Source organism: Struthio camelus, chromosome 2 (genome assembly GCF_040807025.1).
Source record: "Struthio camelus isolate bStrCam1 chromosome 2, bStrCam1.hap1, whole genome shotgun sequence".
NCBI classification, from domain to species: Eukaryota; Metazoa; Chordata; class Aves; order Struthioniformes; family Struthionidae; genus Struthio; species Struthio camelus.
Window position 1 is genome coordinate 80183216 of NC_090943.1, and position 21738 is coordinate 80204953.

The window sequence follows — 21738 nt, forward strand, 5'->3', positions numbered from 1 at the left end:
TTTTCTGCAGAAAACCCCATGATCGTCAAGGTCTAATTCTTCTAATTCTGAAGATGCAGAGGAGTGTTCTGTGATCAGATAGTCTTCCCCCAAAATTCAGACAGCTGCACATACAGTCTGGGTCACATGCACTCATTAATGAGAGTATTTGCCAAAGCTTTTCTCTGTGATCATCTGTTGGGAATGTTTGCCCAGGGAGACATAGATACAATTATCACCATTCATTTATTCACCTGAGTACCTATTTTGCAGAACTTACTAGTTTTTAATGCACATGTGCTAAGTTAGTTTGGGACACACACAGGATGAGGAAAGTCTTTGTTGTGAAGTTGGCAATTACTGACACACGGCCACAAAAAAAGTATTAACTACCGGAAGGGCTCATCTCACCTGAATACAGATGTGTACAGTGTAGATGTCTATAAATAAAGTTGTCATCTAAACTTGAGCAACAGTCAGTGGAAAGGAAGTCTTTTTAAAAACATCATTCATGCTACCCTAGAGTACGTGTCTAATGTAACTTCTACAAATCAAGCCCTCATTGCACCGCTTTCTCTCCATTGACTATAAAGGCAGGCTAGACAGAGAAGCCTGATGTAGTGGTGGAATTAATTTCATCCAACTTTCAGTGCCTGCATGGGAGGCAGTGGGAGACAGGTGTCTAAGCTCCCATTATAGTCAATGGAGACTTCGTCAATACAAGCAAAGGAGGCTAGAATTACTAAGTTCGACCAAATGTAGGAATCTACAGCAAAATGAGACAAAATACTCTCTGTTCTCCAATGCCCATATTGACTAGATTTCTACAGGCTGCAGTGGGAGTTCAGACATCTCACTCACAGATAAACACTTACACTGTGGACACCTGAAGTTAGGTGTCTCTACTTCTGTACAGTGCCTCTCTTAATGCCAGTGTGCCATATCACCTGCTCTGTCACGTAAGCAGGAGACAGAAAAGAAACCGAACAATTGACACAGTAAGCACTTCAAAGGTTGGCAGTCTCCAAATTCTGCTAAGCAAGACTATTTAAAGATACAGATGAAGCTACAAAATGAAACTGAAAAACACCTAAAATGCCCATGCAATCTGCTTAACTTCCATTTAGGGGGAAAAAAATCAGCAGAGCTGAGTGTTCTCTCTCTTTTTTTTTTTTTTTTTGAAAAAAAGAAATATCAAGGCATACAAGTGCAATCTTATTTTCATTTCAGCCAGCCGACTTCTGAAAACATCAGGTATGCTTTTATAGTTAGACACACCCCTGCAATTGGTCTTTGAGAGCTTTACTACAGTAAGGGTTTTTGAGCCAAGTTTTATTATGTCTCTTCCTGGCTGCATTTCAAGTCACTCAGTAACCCCTTTCTCCCATTTGCACTTTTGCTCTTTCTTCCCTGCTTAAATTTGTTCTCAGGACCCACAGGGCTAACAGTTTACAGTAATTCAGCAAAACACGCAGTATAAAAAATTTGGATCTGTGAAACCACTGCCCTCTCCCCTAATCTCATCTCTAACTGTGATGAGGTCAGAAGGGAGAACAGCTGAGAAAAATGTGAGTTTGGTACAGTGACCTTTCCCTCTCCCCTTACAGTGAATCCAAGTTCAAATGCCCTAAATAAATGCATTGTCATACTGGGGAGAGGGAGAGCGTCCTCTATCCAGATCTGATTAGTAACCAGTACTTCATAGAGTGATTTTTAATTTTTACTCCGGCAATTCCAGTACAACTGGAACTGCTGTTCTTGTTCCTATGAAGATCTAATCCTTTAATAATGTTTTAGTTTATTTCAATCTTGTCATGCAGCACTGAGTATCACAGGTTAATTGCACGCCAGTTACAAATGTGTTTTTTTAATTTTCCAAAGAGATGCTGTTTTATTTAATCACATAATTCTTAAATTTCAATGCTATTGTGCTAGACTGTATCTAAGAAAAATAAACTAACCTCTATCACTCTCTGCCCGTTCCTATGAGATACTTTTTTGTGGCAGGTACTAGTGATCACCAGCTGTTGGTTTACTTGGTTTACTGGGAAGGAAGTCTATACTAAAGTTGAAGTTAGGATTGCTGGATTCCCTTTATTCAATACAGACCTATGATGCAAAGAGACGCCCTTCAGGAAGGAGACTGCTAAAACAACAGAAATCTCTGCCTAGGAGTCTGTGGCACGTGGATCAGGGCTGGGGTGTGTGTTCTTGCGGATTTCTATAGAGCCGGAGGGAGCAAAGAAACCGAGGAACATGAGAGCCCACATTTCCCGGCAAGCTGTTGGCAGAAATGGCAGCGATGGAACCATGAGCAAACCAAAAGCCTCATGGTGTTTGATCTGCTCTGCCAAAGGAGACAACATTTTGTGTGTGCTGATCAAAAACTAACAGTACTACACAGAAAAGACAGTTTACTCAACAGTTTCTCCTTATCATGGAAGCAAGCCGCAAAGAAGAACTAAAAATAAAGAGAGGACACCATAAACTACATAAACCAAAACTTGGGGAGTTTTCCAGCAGCCTCAGGGAATATTCCACCCACAGGAAAAACTATAAATTTGTATGTCCCTAAGGAATATCAGGATGTCTTCCATCCTGAGTTTCAACGACAATTATATTTCTTCTGATAAACAAATTTTATTAAAATACTACTTTTACTCTCTTTCCATATTCTGTCTCAACACACAGGACATCAGCTGCACTTTTGACCTATTTCTACAGCAAAAATTGGCTGTGTATCCTAGTCTTTGCAGTTATCTCCTAACTATTTTCCATTCCCCCCGTTAGCAACAGAGCATTCAACAGCTTAACCTGTCTGCACGACCTTAAATTGGCAACTATTTCCATTAATTTCAAGGGAATGACTAGCAAGCACAAAGCTGCTTGATACCCAAGACGTTGTAGGAGCGTGGCTTTCATGAAGTAAATAAATATAATCTTGTCAAACGTTTAGCTCTTAATGCATGGACAAATACTCTGAAACTGAATATTCGTTGCCATTTGTAGGAGAATTTGCTTCAGCCATATGCTGCCCCCTTTGTGTTCACCTTCTACAGCATGATACAACGGAGCTGCACTGAAACCAATGCTCATTGGAAAGCTGTTCAAAGCTAGGCACGGTGGTGATTCTCGGACAGATTTCTGTATTTACACTCCTGAATACGGCAGGCTGACATGAATATGCACTTTTATAAAGACATAGGCACACAATGTGTAAACTACCTAATTCTATTTTTTACTAAGACCGTACCTATACTGACTTCACACATGGGCTGGGCCATAAAGGAACTAAGAAGTTAAGCTATTTATGAACTTTCATTAATTTCAACGAAATCTGAAAACCTGCTTACAAGTACTTTAGATGCAGCAAACAAGCTAAACATGTCTTACGAATTACTGCATGCGGACTATTTGATCAGCCATCCTAAATATACTGGGCCCAATTCTCAAATGCACAGTCTTCATTTGACGCAGGTTTAACTCCACTGGTACTTGAGTGAAGCAGTGAACTAGGACTTTCATAAAGCTGATACGCCTCACTGCTCTCACAGCTCAAAACTCTCTACAAGGCAAGAAAAATACCTTTACTTTTACAAATCTTACACTGACTTGTCCTTAGGACTATGGCTCCTTAGAGCTGCAAAATGATTTACTCCACTACTTGGCCTGACACTGACAAAATCCTGGGAATTAACTGCTAGGATGCCCCGTTCCTCTGAAAGAGAAGCCTTACAAATGATATGGCAAACTTTTCTAACATACCGCACCTTCTTGAATTAAATTACATACACCCTTTTAAAAGTATCAGTATACTTCACCAGTAACCTAAACAAAACCAGGGCAGAGGTAGGAAGGTCAGCTGTGACCGAGGTACTGAGCTGGAGGAGGCCGGATACGGAGATGCAATGTCAGCGAGAGCTGAGGGTGTTTCAAGGAGAGAGGAGCCCTGAAAGACCAAGGGTGCTCTGGAATAAACTCACAGGCACGTACATCCCAGGCTGCTGCTCAGCTGAACGAGGAGCAAAAGGACAAGCAACCTGCAGGCTACAAAGGCAAGAGTAGCTGCTTAAGCTGCTTCTTTCTTCAGTGCTACTACATACCAAAATTCAATCTAAGTTATTACTGTTCCAACTCATTGTATCACTTTACATTATGTAACTGCTTTTTTAGTGCATCCATTTGCTTAATAGCAGACATTTTCTCTCTTACAGTCGCCTAAGCATTTATGTTTTCTGCATCTCTCTTAATCTCCTTACTGGACTTTTATTCCATGTTAAGATGAACAATAATTACTAACATTCATACTCCATCACCAAAATGTCTATTCAAACAAAACTCTTTTCTTCTCTACTTGCTCGTACTGCGTCTTGCCCCGGACTGACCTCTCACTTCAAGGAAATCAGTAACTGTTATTCATGCCGGACAGAGTTATGCAACTCTAGTAATTCTACATTTGGTGGCGACAGCTTTTTCGTTGAGCAACCTATTTTCAGAAAGTGATTTACAGAAGAACAAAATGCTCCCCTCTGTGATGAAATAGTAGTAAATATTCATGGCTCTGAAACAGCAAGAAGTGTTCACATGCACTGTGATACTGATCCTTTACACGGAGAGCTGGAGAGACAGGGTCCTGTCAGTGATCTTTTGTTGATGCAGAAAACATGTGATGCAACTTCCCTTCATTGGAATCTCTTCATCTAAAAAAACGGTAGAGCTGATGTATAGTTACTCCCTCACTAAAACTCATCGTAAAGGTTACCGGATCTTGCTTTTACCTGACTGCAATATAGGATGCTAAATTATTCCTTCTCCTTTGGTTGTGTGAAAGTATTTTACAGAAACACTGAAGTAAGCTACAAGTGTACAACTTACCCTCATACACCTCTTGGAACGATAGCTACAATACTCCAGATGCTAACACTAACACCAGTCTTCTGCTATCTAGCTTTTTGGCATGCCTCGGGAAACAAGATAACACATATAAGAATTGTAGCTTGTCTGGATATATTTTAGTTTGGTTTAAAGAAATGTTTAATTCCTGTTAAAATTTCTGGCAAATAACTTACGAATTGGAGATTTTAGGACGTGTGGCGAATGGGATCAGAAACTCAAGTTTTACATTCTGAGCTAGGGACAGAATGCCCAGTCCTATGCAAAGCAGCAGACTGTGAAATCAAAATCTGCGTTAGATGCCTGTCTTGATCTGCTGAGGGGTTAATATATATACAAACAACATAAGCGATCCTGAAACCTTACCAAAACATTTTTGAGTCCAGGATGCATTATTTTTACTGAATATAAAACAAACTTGAAACCAGAAACTCCCCCATGTTATATAGATGCTTAATTCATTTAAGACAGGAAAAATTAACTCAAAGCATCAGTATCGTAGTGCTGTGACCTTACTACATTTTGCCATGAATTCTAGGTCTTCAGACCGGGCAAGATAGAATTCAAACACACTGCAATCAATGTTCCAGGAAAATCAATTTTCAGGGTCTCAAGGGGCAGCAAAGAGGATTGCTTCAGCACAATGCTCTGGCACCACCAGGAGCTCAGCTGGCTTGGGAAGGACGCAGCTAAGTGAAAGATGAAGGAACTGCTGCAGACCCCCATCCTTGCTAATGGGAATACTGCTAGGGAATACTGCTATAGGTGCAATTAAACAGAGAGACAGAGAGAGACAAAAAGAGAGGGGAAGAAAAAAACCAAGGCAGGTAAAGGAGAAAATGTCCTGTGGAATACAGTTGAGCAGAAGAAATTAAAACAAATGATAGAGAAAAGATAACTCACCTCTCCTCGCGATTCTGTCCCACGCAGACACGTCCTCCGTGTCGAGGGGTTGGATTGCTGCAGGAGCGCTGACGAACTTGAAAGCCTATTCCACAAGTGGTACTACAAGGTGACCAAGAAGTCCATGGTGTCCAGCCTCCATTTCTGGTAGAATAAAAAGCTCAGGCTCTGTCATCTGTTATACATAGCGAATGGCTGATTAGGTGTGACTGACAACAGAATCTGCCCATTCACATTTCCGTAGAAATCATTTATAATGTATGATGTTCCATTTCTTAAAGAACACGGAGCTAAAATAAAGGTGCTCTGATCCTTCCATACTCCACGTTTTGTAATGAGCAGCTGCTAAACAGACCCCATTACGCAAGAAGTAAAATACAAAGCCCAGAGATATGAAGCTATTCAGTTTCTTTCAGTCAGTTTATTCCGGGTAAAGCTGATCTTCAAATTCCTGTACCAAAGTTCTGAAGACAACTGTCAATTATGTATTTAACCTAATTATTATTCATAGCTCTTTTTTACAGGGAGATCATAATGTCAAGTTTTGCTCCCTCTTCTGAAAGGAAAGTGATTAGAAAAAGGAAAAAAGTTTCAAGAGAAGTAAGTGTCAAGATGTATTAGGTCACAGTTTCAACAGGATACTTCCAGTACAAAAGTATTGGACAAAAAGTTTCAAAAGGAATTTCATACCCTGTCCTAGGCAAAAAATAGTGAACTTCAGCAATTTCCAGAACTTTTCAATAGCTAGCCTGCAGTTTTTGTACTGATGATAAACCAGAAAAATCAAGAAAAATAATCATGAGTTCTTGAACTTTCATCATAAAAGCAGAAATTAAAATAATTTCTTACTTGGTTTTGAAATCCCTTTATTTTTTAAGAACGAAAACTAACTAGATTCAATAATAAAGAAGATGTAAGTCTGTTTCAATAATTTCTCATAAATACCACTGGTTTATATTTCACTGATCTTGATGTACTGTTATTATAAGGGATATAAAAGTTGATAATGCGGAAAACAGCTTGTGAAAAAAGTCAGATATCACTGCTAATACATTTAGACAAAGAATAAGATCTTTGTCAGTGGAATGGCTGGCCCAAGTGGTAAAATGAGCATGACATCTGGGTATCCATGAATTCTGAGAATCAATAAGTAATACAGGAGCGTTTAAAGAAGTAAGATGTTAAAACATCAGCGTGGTACTGGCAACAGCAGCACGACTCAAGTCCCAAATCATGTTCCCTTCTAAGCCTGACAGCCAGTAACTATTGCTTGATTGTTCAGTATCACACAGCATCCTTATCTTATTTCACACAGCATCCTTCTCTTATTTTCTACCATTCTCCTGACCCGATGTAAATACTATACTGTTATGTTTCTAATAATTATCCTAAGATTTACTATTTTAACTTACAGGGCTTGCAGTTATCTTGTGATGAAGGATAATCAGTTTTATTCACTACAAAATAGCATCAAGTGCTTCTGATGTTTTAAAAAAAAGCAGAGACAAGAAGCCAAAAGGAACCTCTGAAAATAAGCAGAATGGACCAGTACGTAAGTTTTTTATTGTGATTTAAATACGTATAATGTTTTAAATATGAACTCCAAATGAAACTGTGTTGCTTTTTTCACAATCACCAGGCGTCAGCTCAAAGCTACCGAGCCAATAACCCCTGCATTTGCCAAACCAGTTTAGAATAAACAGTGTTCTTCGGAGTCCCTACAAAAAAACCTGTTCTCTTTTTTTCTGGGAGTAGTTCTGTGTAAGAGGAAGACAAAGAGGTATCTGAGCTCAGAGTGGCATACAAACTGGTAATAGATCTAGATGTTATGATACTACCAAATGACAAAATGAAAACATCTTCTCCAAGGCAGACAGAGGACTACGCTGGTGACATGAAGCAAACAAAAAGGTAAACAGTTATAACTTTCAGAAAGAAAAGTGTGTAACTTACAGAACTCACAGGACATTTCACTTTTTTCCTGATTACCCTGCCCAGAAGTCACTGGATGAGAAAAAGTGTCATACTTTAGATTTTACCTAACGCTGATCTTTTTCTCTCCTGGCTTTTATTAAAATTAATTGAGGACAATGTAATATGGTCCACAGCATTTGAAATCACTGCCATTTGGCTCATTCTCTCTCCCGCCAAGCTTGAGAACTAGATGCTAACCCACCCTCTGTGGCCATGGCTAGGAGTTGTTACCTGTACAGAACACGGTCCATGAGATTTTGAAGGGTAGATTCTATTCTGCGTAAGTCAAAACTTTTAGAAACTTAAACACTAAACCCCGAAATTGCTTTGTGTACCTGGAACAGTTGGCAATTTCCATGCTTGGTCCTTCACACAGCCAACCTCCACACTGAGGAGCCGGGCTGTCACACAGACGAGTCCTGCAGAGGCAGGAGCCAACGCTGCCACCATCAGTGTGGGTGCAAGGTTTCCACTGTGACCATGTCCCGAAACTCCCATCCACAGTCAGGTTCCTGGTCTAGAAACAAACAGAACAGAAAAATGTCTCTGAGGCTCGACAGGTTCTTCATACAACCCTTTAATTCTACAGTATGCTCAGGTGCAGCCTTCAGCCACCACCAATAAAAGCCTCCACGGGAGAGGTATGCCTTCAGTCAGCTCCCCTGGTCGTAATTTCGGCAGCTGTATGATCTCCAGCATCCACCTCACAACCTCCAATTGATATGGGCCACGGGACACCTCCACTGTAGCAATAAAAATAATTACAACTAATCATTACCTTCAGTAACCATGCCTGCCTAGAGTAATTCAATAGAAAAGATAGCTTCACTTTCTCAGTTATCTTCTGACAACAGTATTCTGTATTTCCTCAAATTTGCCTGTGATTAGGAATCTGGGAACTGATTGTAAGATAGCATGTGCAAGAACGCTTCCAGAAACCTGGATGTAGACTAAAAGGAAGAGACAGCAGGGGATAATATTCAAGGTAAGAAAACGGTTTGAATTAACCTCACATCTTCACGATGAATATTTTCTTTTGACAATAATTTTTTGAAACATATCTTAAAGAATCATTTCAAAAGAGTGGATTGTGGTTTTAAGTACGACTACCTATAAACATTACAGATCATTATATGCATGAATCTTAAAAAAACATCTTTAGAAAGCAAAAGCAGCATATAACCCTGTGGTGAAGCAAGTTCTCCTGCTAAAGTTGATTCTCAGCACTTCCAGTTGGAGGGATCAGATCATTCTCTCCTTATTTGGGAAGTCATCATCATGCAGTCATAACACATGTTAACAAGAGATTTTTCCTGATATATATGACTAGGAACTGTCCAGCTAAATAAAATGTACTAACTCAAATTTTACCAGTCTTCATTGCTCCTGGAACTTTTAAAGAAATTAGAGGTGGTCATGGAGAATTCAGCTGTCTTGACTATTACTAATTACTTTGTATTACTAATTTTTTTTACCAGGGTGTTTACCCCCACATGTTTGTGACCATAAATGTAAAAGTGGCCATTTTTTCACTTAAATGCTAATGGATTTGCCAGGTTTAATCGTCACATTTTATTTTTCAGTCAACACAACAGTACTAACAAGTGAAGGTTAAACCGTATTTAAAGTCACTCTTAGATAAAAATAAATACACATCTGCTGCAGTCCTTCAAATTTTATCAAATGCGTAAGAATATAACAGTTTAACACTTGCTTATACAATCCACTAGGAGCTACGATTGCAGAACTGTTACGAATGATATGAAATGGTGTCTCCCTTTGCTATTTTTAGTATTGCTTCATTTTAACTGTCGTGGGAAACATGTTCAACTAATAATTTGAAGATACAAGAAATTCAATCACATCAAAGACATATTTCCATTGCCTTACTGGGTGTTGGCTGATTCTTCCCACTGTGTTAAAGGCTATATAATTTCATTACTAATTACTTTTCTCATCCTTCACATATACAGCTTCTCCAAAGAACAGATATGTTTATATTCTGCCCGCCACAACCGACATCAGGATAGTTCATCATTTCAGAATTCTGCTGACACCTGCTGATTGACAATAACTCACCGATCTTTGCTCACATGCAGTATACGCTGTGATTTTTCACAACAAGAAGTAAATGTTTCCTGTTGTCTTAAGTGACAAGCATACTCTTTCTCTCTTATATTGCTGGTTCAAAAATATGTAGTCCATAAACCAGTAACACGTCCCCAGTCCAATTAATGTCAGAGGTGGGAAAATTTCTTGACTACTTTCTTTTCTGTGCTGTACCAAAGCACCTTTAGTGTCGCAGCTACAGCTACAAACTAAACCCACAGTTGCCTATGCTTACTATAATTTATAACGAATGGCAGGGAAAGTATTGATAAAACTTGCATAAAAGCTTGAGCTAGGAAACACATACTGATGGCAGGTTTGCCTTTCCTGTTTTTTTCCTAACTCCTGTAAAGATCTTCCCAGTGCAATCTTTTCTGTTCCTTAGGACTGATCTGCTCTGTCTCTCTGTGACCATCTCCTTTTAGTAAGTGATATCACACAATTTCATACTACGACTAAAGGGAAGGAAAACAGACTGGTCAGGGGCCTTCTTTAGCCCTCACCAGCGCCCATGAAAGGCCACTGCCCATTAATCTCTCACCGCCTGACAGCCTCAAGAGACAGGTCAGACCCAAGCAGACAGTATGTTTGTACTTGTCTCTGACAGCTGCCTTCTGCTTTCCCTCTCTAATATCCTGGTTTTGTCACCCTTTCCCACTTGCAGCTACCTCTAATCCCTTCTTCCTCCCACCGCCCCCCTGCACTAGCACTCTTCTTTCCTCTGCTCCATATGTATGTCTTGACCCTGTTTGCACCCATCTGGTCTTCCTGGTTCATGCCTCTTCACGCTGAGGCAAGGTCCCATCTGCAGTGACTTAGGCCTTACATCTGCTACATGCTCTGTGGTTTGAGATCACTTTGTGTACAATTTGGTAGCTAAGGAGTACTTGCTAAAGTTAACGCATCCAGGTGAGATCCCATACGATGTATGCTCTTTCCCAGCATGCATTGTTTGCCAGAGCTGTAAAAATAAAGCCATTTCATGCTATGTATTTATGTAAATAACTAAATAATAGGCATATATTTTTTTTCTTTGCTTCTTAAAGCTCTCTGATGATGTCAGATAGTATATTTTCAGTGATGACGGACTGCCAGTGGCCCCATTGGAAAATATTTTCCCAGAATAGTGAACAAGCTCCTTCATTATTGCAAAAAGTATTACATGAATAGCTTTATCTGATCAAATGGAAGAAGTTCAAAGCAGATATGTGTACTACACTATGTATGTTCACACACAGTTGATATACTCATGCCAATTGAAACTATTAATAGTCTAAAATACCCTAAATCAAAGCAAGATAACCAAAATAACCACATTTGTCACCTATCATCTTCAGAGAGGAGAGAAATGGTGCCACAGAAGCTCAGCTACCCCTTTTAGCTCCCATGCTCTGCCATGAAATGCAAATATTCAGGTATACGAATAATTCCCCGGAAAATAATTTCTCTCAAATGCAACCGGTCATACTCTTAATTTTGGGCTAGACTAGTACGTAAACAGGCCTCAAATGATTTGTAATTAGAAGAAACTGGTCATGCATGCGTCTGACAAATTTTCTGTAGCATTAAAACGATCAGGGTAGTTTTACTAAAAGTTAATACATTGGAACCAATTGGAAGCAGAATCGAGAGTAGAAAGCCTTATAATACCCTGTTAAGTTCTGCTTTCAACATTATCTTAACTGTGTACAGCCAATGCCAAGGATGCACATAGCTTAGCTGCTTACAAAACAAAATGAATTATATCTTGGCTTGTATATCCTGTGAATACGGCACGTAAAAATGTTATAAAAACAAATATTTGAAAGCCTTGCCAAGCAAAATTGCAACCTATTGCCATTTGCCAGAATACACTGTTATTTTAAAATAAAGTTTCAGTGAAATTTTCAAATTTGCTCAATAACAGGCTGCTAGAGTTTGGGGGGTTTAGAAAGTAAAACCACTCTTCTCAATTTACAGTGGTAGTTCATTAATTCTAAAAATTTCCTTTTAGAATGCAATTCCAATCCACCGATCTCTGGAATTCCTTTTGAGGCTTTATATACCTTTTCATCTCTGATATACAGAATAAGTCTCAGAGATGTGCAAGGATTCCTGAGCAACCCTTCGGTGCTTCCCTGCTTTGGCTGGACTGTCAGATCCTACACAACTGCCACATAATACGCACTAAAGAATTGTTTTTCAGTTGAATAGGACAGAATTGAAGTATATCTTTTAAATCAGTCTTCCTCCCTCTTCTATAACCACTAAAGAAAATAAGAGTTCATGTCAGAATTCAAAGACTGCAATAGGCAGTCTGCCCATGCAAATAACAACAAACTCACCCATTCCAGTAATTCTTCCCTATATATTACCCCAACTAGGCCACCAGCAAACCCTCCACATAACCACATTTCCTCTATGGGATTACTGCAGGGAGATATGATATACTTCACACTTGGAACTGAATATACTGTGCTGCGCATCTAGTTACTTGGCAATGAAGGACTCAAGGGCTGAAGTAGCAACTGAATCCCGACTTTCTGTGAGACAGTGGCTATGTCTATGTTATCAAATGGCATGGACATAAACTGTAAATCTAGCATGTAAAACAGTCGGTACTGAACACATATACTGCATATTTCGTCCAAATTTTGCGGGGGTTACTTTGGACTGCCTCTGGCCACAGATCATATGCCTATCAGTAGCTGGAGCACATTTTTGGTTTAATTTAATGTGAAAGTAATGCAGCTTATGTACTTGAAGGTGGCTTTGTGACGGGAATCAAAAATCACTAATTGGGAAAAAGTAAGCTATTTACTCCAAAAGTTGCTCCTGATACCAACTAAAATGCTAATGCAAATGAACCCAATGCAAGCCTTTTTTATTAGGCCACTATGTCAGAGCATAGATGCAGAGCGCAGGACAAAATGCTGTTTGAATAATTAATAATGTCAAACACTGAAAATCAGAACACAGTAGCTAGTTCTCAAAGATCCCAAAATCAGTGCAGTGATTTGCATCTATCAGACTGCTGCAACACATGTTGAGACCACAAGTGAGAGCTGGAAGTGCTCTGTACTCATTTTGCAAATCTCTTACTCACTAAACAAGGCACAGCTTAATAAAGATGAGTGTCAGTAACATTAAGATGAAGACTGAGTAAGAATGAGCTCATTAAACACATGAAGAATAGGACATGGATATTCATAGATGCACGTGCTCCAGTAGCATGTGGGGACAAGTCTAGGAAGCTCTTGTTACTGATGAAAGAAGAATTGAGTTGTAAAGGCTTCCTCCTCATGGACAGAAGACAAAGAAAAAGCAGCATAAGGCTACAGAGCAGAGAGCTTGGTAGCAGAAGGAAAATCCTTCTTACCCTTCTTTCCTGCTCATAGAAGCGAGGGAAAAGAATCACTATTAAAACCACACTGGAGCCACACTGAAAAGAAGGGGTATAAAACCAACTTTGTTGCTATTTATTTCTTATAAAATTTATATCAAACATCATTTTTAAGGAGAAGTGTTGAGCGACTGCAAACATTAACACTACGCTTGCTGTAATTATCACTTGTGTCACTATGTAGGTGAAACCTAAACTCCCATACCATTCACCTCTCCCAATTATGGGCTTTGAAAGACATTATATGGCTTTTTATATTAGCAATAATGACCTTAAAAGAAAAGATCCTCCAGCAATTACATTTTTAAAAGTACAAAATGGGGGAAAATATTGCAAAGGAAAAAGTATCAATATCTCTAATTTTTGTGAATGTTGCTCGCTTTCAAGGTGGGAATGCAGATGTTGCAGCGAAAAAAACCAACCACCTTTTGAAAGAACTGTAAATAATTTGACTGTAAGACAAAGTAGTTGGATAAGAAATAGAAACTAAACCTTCAGTTCAAATCTGATGGGAAGGCCTGAGGTAAATGTCTTTGAATACAGCTTTCCGAGCTTGAGAAATTTTATGCCAGTTTGTTTTTATGAGATCCACATGGAATCAAAAGTCTTAAGAGATAAATGAAGGCTTTTTGGACTTACTGGACACACAGTAATGCTCTGCTCCCACTGACTCATGCTCAGACTTTCTTCCAGTGTTGTGCATTTCTTCATCACCATGTCCCAGCCACAGTAAGGATCTTGGGATCCAATGCACGCACTGTGAATGAAAACCAGTCAGACAACATGAACATTTATTCTTGTCTGTACAGGCCCAAAGGTCTCCCAGTAACTACATGACGTCTCTTCATATTTCATAGACCTAACGCATATAGTGAAAAGGATCCCTGTTACGGTGTGCCACAGATGAAATGACAAAGTAGTAAATAGAGAAAAATGAATATGAATGCCTACACAAAGGTAGAATCTAAGTGCATAACTGAATTTCCACGTGTATGAACGGTATGTAGTCAAAATCTAATATTGTACTTAATTGCTGCAGAACTACAGCTGTAGAACTTAACTGCTACAGAACTACAGCAATTCATAAAGAACATACGTTGTCTGCTGCAAGTAAGGAATTCAGAAGTTGTAACTCCTATGCTTTTCTATGAGCTTTGGAATTTCAGTTATCATATTTGTCAGAAATCTGATGAAAATGAATCAGGAATCCCTCTATAGTAGCAGACATTTGTTTTTTGCACTGCTATAGAATCCCTGGAAGAAAGTACAAGGCGGTGCTACTGGCTCTTATTAGGCAGAACATAGGGACATCGGATTTTGGCATCAAGAAACGTACATGCATAGTGTATTTACACGTAACAGAGGAAGCTAGTAATGCTTCCTATATTCAGCTTGTATTATACATGCAACTGTAAGAGATTTGTGCAGCCTATTATGAAGGCATTTTAACACTTCCAAAGTTTGAGTCAAGCCTTTGAAATTTGTCAGGACATAACCCTCTGGCCAACCCTTTCCTCACTGCCTGAAATTCTCCTCAGATATATCTGAGTTATAGGCTGTTGAAAGCTGTCATTTTCCTTCCTTTGCTTGTTTTTGATCTGGATAATTCTGCAGCATTTTATTAAAATGATTCCTTAATAGTACATTCAAAACCCGGACCCACATATTTGCCAAAGCAGCAAAAGTTACTGCACTAGGATTATCTGGAGGATACTGAAAGTGGTACAGGGGATGAAAGCATCACAAGCTGGATTCACTCAGAAGACAGGCTGCCATCAGTCTTAGATCTCACACACTGCCCTAGACGTTCCCTCCTAGTGGCACAGGAGGTGGAGAAAAGGTTAGAGAGAAGAATGGTAGTCCAGCTCCCTGCAGACTCTGAAAGACCCCGTCCCTAAGACTAGAAGCCCTCCTTCTCTATTAAACGACAGCTTTCTTTGGCTACTGAGAGATAAAGTGTTAACAGTCCAAGCAGCTGTGAAGTTTCACAATTTCAGATATGTAGAAAGGACACGGCATAATATAATTATGGAACATAATATAATTCTTTTAATATTTGTCGATGTAAAAATACCTGCAAATTACACACGCAGACACTAAAATGCATTCTCTTTTTAATTACTGGTTCACATTACAGTCCGCACAGATCCTGCTTCCTTCATATTTCTATTACTCTTTGGCATTCCCCTATAGTTCCACACCAACCTGGCTGCCAAATTCATATAAGTAAGGAAACTTGAAAATTAGATACTACTATGCATATTTATCCCCTTGCCCTTCGCAAAACCCTGTGGCAGTTAAAACCATTTTAGATGATACTGTTAGAACATTACATAATTTTTAAAATTAGAATTATGTCTCTCAGCTGACAGAAAGACTCTTTCAAATAGTGACAGAGGAACTGGCAGAACTGGGTAATATATTAGCTATCTTGTCTCTGGAAGTCTGTCTGACATTTCAGTTTCATCAGAGATGAAAATGAATGTGTTGTTTGTTACTCCCAGTAGGCATCGGCCCACATCTCTAACATCTGACATGATTTGTGCCTGGTCTGCTACAACCAGCAATTTGGTGCCATAAGGAAACCCAGGGATAAGGCTGAATTGGCTCATGCTAAGACTCTTGACAGAGCTTGCACTAGTGAGTAGGTTCCCTCTACAAAATCTTTCTACACGTTTTGGCTTCCACTGCTTGATTCCAGGTTTCCTCTATGTTATCCTTTTCCATTTGTTACCACAAGTAAGTGATAGGTAGTTGAGTGTCTCTTCTGCAAGGCATTCATTTGGCTGTGAAGGTTCAGTACGTCTCCTGACAGTCATGCAACAATTAAACATTGGATTTTTACTGACTAGTAACAGAAACGTAAGTTACACTCCTCTAAAGTAGGCTAGCAAGAGCAGGCTATTTTCCCCAGCTATTTTATAACTGTCACCAAGCAGGCTAGCAAAACTGCTCTACCTCAGTAATATCTGAAGTGACTTATTCAGACAGAAAATGAGGCACAAATATGAACGGCATTCAGAGCAAAGCATATAAAAAACCATACAACCGAAAAAAATTCATTAGGCATGCTACAAATAATGAAAAAAAATTTAAGAATAAAAGCTACATCCTGATACTATTCATTTCAATGAGACTTTTACAATTCATTTCAGTGGGAGGATGTAGTCCTACATTAATATATATTTTTAAGTGCTCATCTGATATCTCTTTGAGCTGTAACATTTTGTTGAAGGAATGCATATGTACAGGAAGTGCATCTTCTGAGACTGTCCAGTGAAACATTCTTCTGTCTTTACCTAGCCAAGGTATTTTGATGATCAGAAGTTACTTCAGTCTTCTGACCCTGTCATACTTTTCTACTGAGATAGCTCTGCCTACCTAGTTCCATCTACTGTCAGCTGTGACCTGTACATTTGTATATTAGGAACTGAACTGAGGTCACCGTCTTACTTCACGTAAAGCAAATTCCTCACTGCAAGTTTGAACAGGGAACTTAAGATAAAAGACTGCCTCACGTTCCAAAACCACTGGGCCATCCATGCCTGAATGAATACGTGAACCTGATACGTGACTTCTATAAACAGATACCTGTCAGTGTATTCATTATTACTGGTTTAGCACATATATACGCAATGAAGAAGTGGCATCTAAAGATAGAGGCGACTGATGCAGAAGAACATAAATGTAGGCATACAATTTACAGGGTCCAATGAGCTCAAACTGAGATGCGTAGCAAATATTCAGGATCCTGCCTAACTCTTCCCTAGAACGATAAGAAAAATCAAAGCCTTTAATCACCTCAGACATTCTCTGTGGGACTACTATTGCTTCCTACTACTTCAATTTCTTTAAGACAATCAGAATAGATCTAGGTATGATTCAATGTAGCAGCATGCACTGACAATACTAGCCTTAAATCTACAGGCTGCTTTCTTCAAAGCCAGAACCAGGGATTTATGTATTATTTATTTAGTGAAGTGTTTATAACTCACGGTTCTTTGAATACAGATGCCTTCAAGTCGCTCTACTGTGGTTCTGGGAACAAATGTGAAAAATAACTTTCAGAGAGCTCTCTCTACGAGAGAATGCCGGCCATTCATTGTAAAGAATTAAGAGCTAAGGGATCCCAGGTCCCCATCCCTGGTCAATCAGCCAAGACAGCTTCCAGCCCTCTGATTAGGAGGCAGGAGGCAGGGAATGAGCCAGGGTCTTCAGAGCACTGAAGGCTCCCCTTTGATGGGCTAAAACTACAGCCTGCAAATCTGCAGTTGGCAAATAGGCCCTGAAACTCTACAGAGCGAGGCTACCTCAGAGGGTCAGATCTGGGGATTCTCCTACAAGTTCATGCGAGAAAATTAAACGCCACTTTTGAAAATCCTACGTGTCTTTAATAATAAAAACGACCCTACACTGAGAGATGTATAAACTGAGGGGGTGTGCGTGTGTATAAAATACATCTATCTGTCTATCTATCTAGGTATGTAAACTGTAAGTCATATATAATGCAAATTAAAAAGTCAAAGCTCAGAGCTCACCATACAGTCAGCCAAGAAATACGGTCAATTCATCTTATCAATGTTATTTTTAAATTTTAATTCCTACAGAATAATTTCCATCATAAAAATATTTTGAAATTAAATAGGAGGAGGCAGATAACAACTTCCTCTTTCGGTTCTGCTGGTTTTCCAAGCCTGAAAACACTCACAGACACAACTCCTTTGGATCTCATAAACATTTACTCACTCATGAAAGACCTGGATCAAATCACTGTTGAAAACTGCTACTGTTGAGTGGAATTTATGCTGGGAAACAGATATGTAAGTCATGAAGACAGAGCGTCTATGTTTGAAACATCATTAGAGTGACTGTGACACAGTTTAAGTGGATGGGATATTTGCTATGCCTTGTTAACATCAGAACTTGCCAATATGCTATATTTCTGCATTCTTCTTGCCTACAACAATTTAGATACCAGGCTGATTAAGTCTACTATGCTTGACTACTATACGGATACATCTACATACAAACAGCTAAGAATCTGCACAAAATGCTAATAGTTAAGTATGGCCTGCGGTTCTCACTTGTCTCCTTCATGACAGCTAACAGAAAACAGAGATTTGGTCAAGAGGAAGAGAACTTTACTTGTTTCACATACTTGCGCTGTAATCGATGCAAGCAGAGGTTTTGGCATCCAAAACCCCTCCCTAACATAACCCTTCCTCTCCTCCTTCTTCCAGACCCCCCACAGCTACCTCCTATGCATTCCTTCACCGGAGAGCTATCACCCCTTTTCCTGGACCAGAATAGCAACAATAGTGCTTGTCCAGTCTGGGACACATTTGTTTCCATACGGCATCCCTACGTCTTTAAAAGACCTGTCCATCTTTAGCAGGCAGAAACGTAGAGGTAAACAGGGTACACAGCTTCCATATCCTTTCAGTCAGCTGTGACCTACTTTCTTTTAAAAGTAAAATTTGGAGCTGAACTTTATACTAGAATAAGAACCCTCAGTTATGAAGATAAGAGGCCCAGATTTGGGATGTACAAGTTCACTCTTTAAAAGTCCTAACCAGATTAACAGGCAGCTCATTCCAAAAGCAATTGCATATACTTCTACTGGCCTGGAAACAGATGGCCTTCAAAGACATTCAGTTTGGGTTCCCAGCACTGTAGCATCTAAAACCCCTTCCTGGAATCCTGGCCACAGTTCATACAGTCACATCAAGAAGGCGCTCTCTCTCTCTCCTACATTCAGACCAATGAGTGGAGTCCCAGCTTGGATGCTAATTTTCTGTAAAGCTATGTAATTCTCATGAGAAAACAACTGGTATGTAATGCAGAGCACTACAAGCTGAAATGCACAGGGTATGTGCTGGCCTGTCTGGGCAGCAATCCTGCATACGACACCTTAAATTATTTTAAAATAAAAACCTTCCAGATTTGCTCATATTTTTCACCACCTGGTCCCTTTAACTTCTGTTTTCAGAGAAATTACTCAACAAGTGTCAAACAATTAGTGAAATGATCTCTTGGAAAATGGGTTGCTTTAAATATGTCAAGTGATTTTCAAAACAAATTTACCAGTAACAACATTGAATTTAATATACCCTAAACTTAGACATCATCTTTTGGTATTGTTTAAAGCAAAAAAATCATAATATATGAAAACCACAAGCCTATATTATACTTTTCTTTCTAAGGTCACATCTTTCCTTAAAATAATATCTGCTAATAAAATCTGAATCAAGATACGTAAAGTCCATCTGCCTTTCTCAGGACTTTGAGGAAAAGACACTTTCCTTTGTCCTCACAAGCCTACTGCAATAAATATATTTTGAACAGTCTGTAAAATTCTATCTGTTTATTAAAATTCCTTCTTGTTTGCCAGAAACACGGGCTTACAGGAAAATACATGCATGTACAGATTACACAAATGGTTTGGCCATATTAAAGAGTTTTGGCAAAATATTTCAGGTGCAGCAAAATGTGAATGCCCAGTTCGTCTCTGATGCATATCGTAGGCCGGAAGGACAAAGATGCTTCCTGCAAAAACCTTGGTTCTCACTTCTCACAGAGGAAACACAAAATATAGTTCAACCTCAGATTTATATAGCTTGGATTGATTCCGTCTTCAGTAGAACCGCCGAATGAGGAAGACTGCCAGTTCTTATTCATTTCATAGTTTTGTTGATTTTACAGGTGCTTGTGTAAGTTCACACCAATTGAAGGTTTTTTTTTTCAGTGTATCTAACATGCAAGAAAAGACTGAATTTAAAAAACATGTTCATAATCTAATCTTGTAGGCAAGATTATCGTTTACCCCAGTTTGGGAAATTTATGAGAACCATTATTCTGGTTCTCATATTCAGTGCATTTTTACGATTTAAACTGGAAAAGGCTTACCTATTTGGAAATAAGGAAATCCACTTGGCTATCCAAAAATAACTGTTACGGAATGATTACCTCATAATAGCCATTTCAATTAATTTCCATGTGTAGGCAAGCTCTTCTAGAAACATTAGTATAGAACACAATACTGATCGCCAACCTGTATACTAATAGTGCATTTGAATAACTATTATGCTATGTAATGATAGCGACAGTGTTTTAGTACCAGGAAAACAGGCTCACAGTCAGTGCCAGCGTACTGCTGAGGAAGCAGCTCTTATAGCTAAGACAAAATGAAGGAATGCAAGTGTGAAATACTTAATTCAATAATTTTGCTGGAGTTCTAGGAATAAAATAAACCGTAACCAAATTTGCAAGAACTATTTTAACCTACTAGTTTACCTAGACACCCATTTCAGTACTGTGCTGCTACAGTTTTCTTTTGCCTGTGTACATACTGCTTAGCTGACGGCTAACAAAGAAGCCAAAATAAATATGCTGGAGTAAAATGGAGAACGAAAACTCAGGGTTATCACAGATTAGCAACGAAAACCTTAATTAGTGAAACAATCATGCAATCCAATAATATTTTAAATATATAATGTAAAAACATTACTTTAAAATTCCCTCAAAGATTTTTTTTTTTTTTTACACCAGAGAAGTCACTGTTTGTAAAGCTTTCAGCAGATAGCATTATTTATTTATTTAGACATAACTTCAAATTAAGATTAGTTTTTGAGCCTTTTAAGTGCATGAAGCATATCTTCCATCAAGAATAACAATCCCTGACGATCTGCCTGACAAGGCTACGTAGAACACGTGATACAATCTTCCATTGTCCCTACTTCTAGTACCGATACACTGGAAAAATTCAGTAAAAATTATGACATTAATAAATCCACCGAATTTGGCTACAGCTGCCAATAGAAGAGAGATTACTGGTTCTTTTGTTTTAGGGGACCGAGTCCTTACCCCTTACCTCTTATTCCTTATTACAAATACATAAAGCCCTGAAAGTCGATAGCAAACACTGCACTTTTACAGATTTTAATAGGCTGCGATAATCATTTTACCGCCTCCCCGTAATGGTTAATTAGCTGTACAAAAGTTAGCTGTACTTTACGCTTGGCCTACCCAACTCTGAAGAAGTGCGGGGAGCTGAGGAATGCTTACCGAAAACAGTTTCTCCAGCAAGTAATGTTGCTGGTCTTTAGTAAAACTATGCTAAGCACCTGCGAACTGCAACACCCAGGTAATAACAACACCATGTCAAATGGGCAGGGACGTCTGCAAGGAGAGGCAAACTAGGGCAACCGATCTGCTGATTTGAGAGCGTCTGCTCTGGAGCACAAAAAGCTCAGGCTTTCCGGCCAGCTGTTGGTAATAATTCACCTAAGGCAAACTTTTCTTCTAGCTCATTCCTGAAAACAGCAGCATCACAGCAGGATGTTCAAAACTGTTCAGCCACCGGCAGAACTCGCAGGGAGACACCCGCCAGGGAAACTGTCGGCCCCAACCAGTAGCGCGGCAAGTCACGAACAGGGAACGGAAGGGTTTTGCGGCCTACGGGGAGGTGCTGACTACAACCCTGACCACGGGCGCGCGGA

At 39.2% G+C, this 21738-nt stretch overlaps 1 protein-coding gene across 31 annotated transcripts in view; it reads right to left on the minus strand.

Annotated features, from left to right (window-relative positions):
* Positions 1-21738, minus strand: part of SEMA5A (semaphorin 5A) — a 315141-nt gene that overhangs the window by 73220 nt on the left and 220183 nt on the right. For all 31 annotated transcript variants that reach the window (XM_068931379.1, XM_009665155.2, XM_068931382.1 and 28 more), the window contains 3 exons: positions 13880-13997; positions 8085-8266; positions 5776-5919 (listed from right to left, as the gene is read on the minus strand). In XM_068931379.1, coding sequence (XP_068787480.1) covers positions 5776-5919; positions 8085-8266; positions 13880-13997 — 444 coding nt within the window. The remainder of the gene's footprint in view (positions 1-5775; positions 5920-8084; positions 8267-13879; positions 13998-21738) is intronic.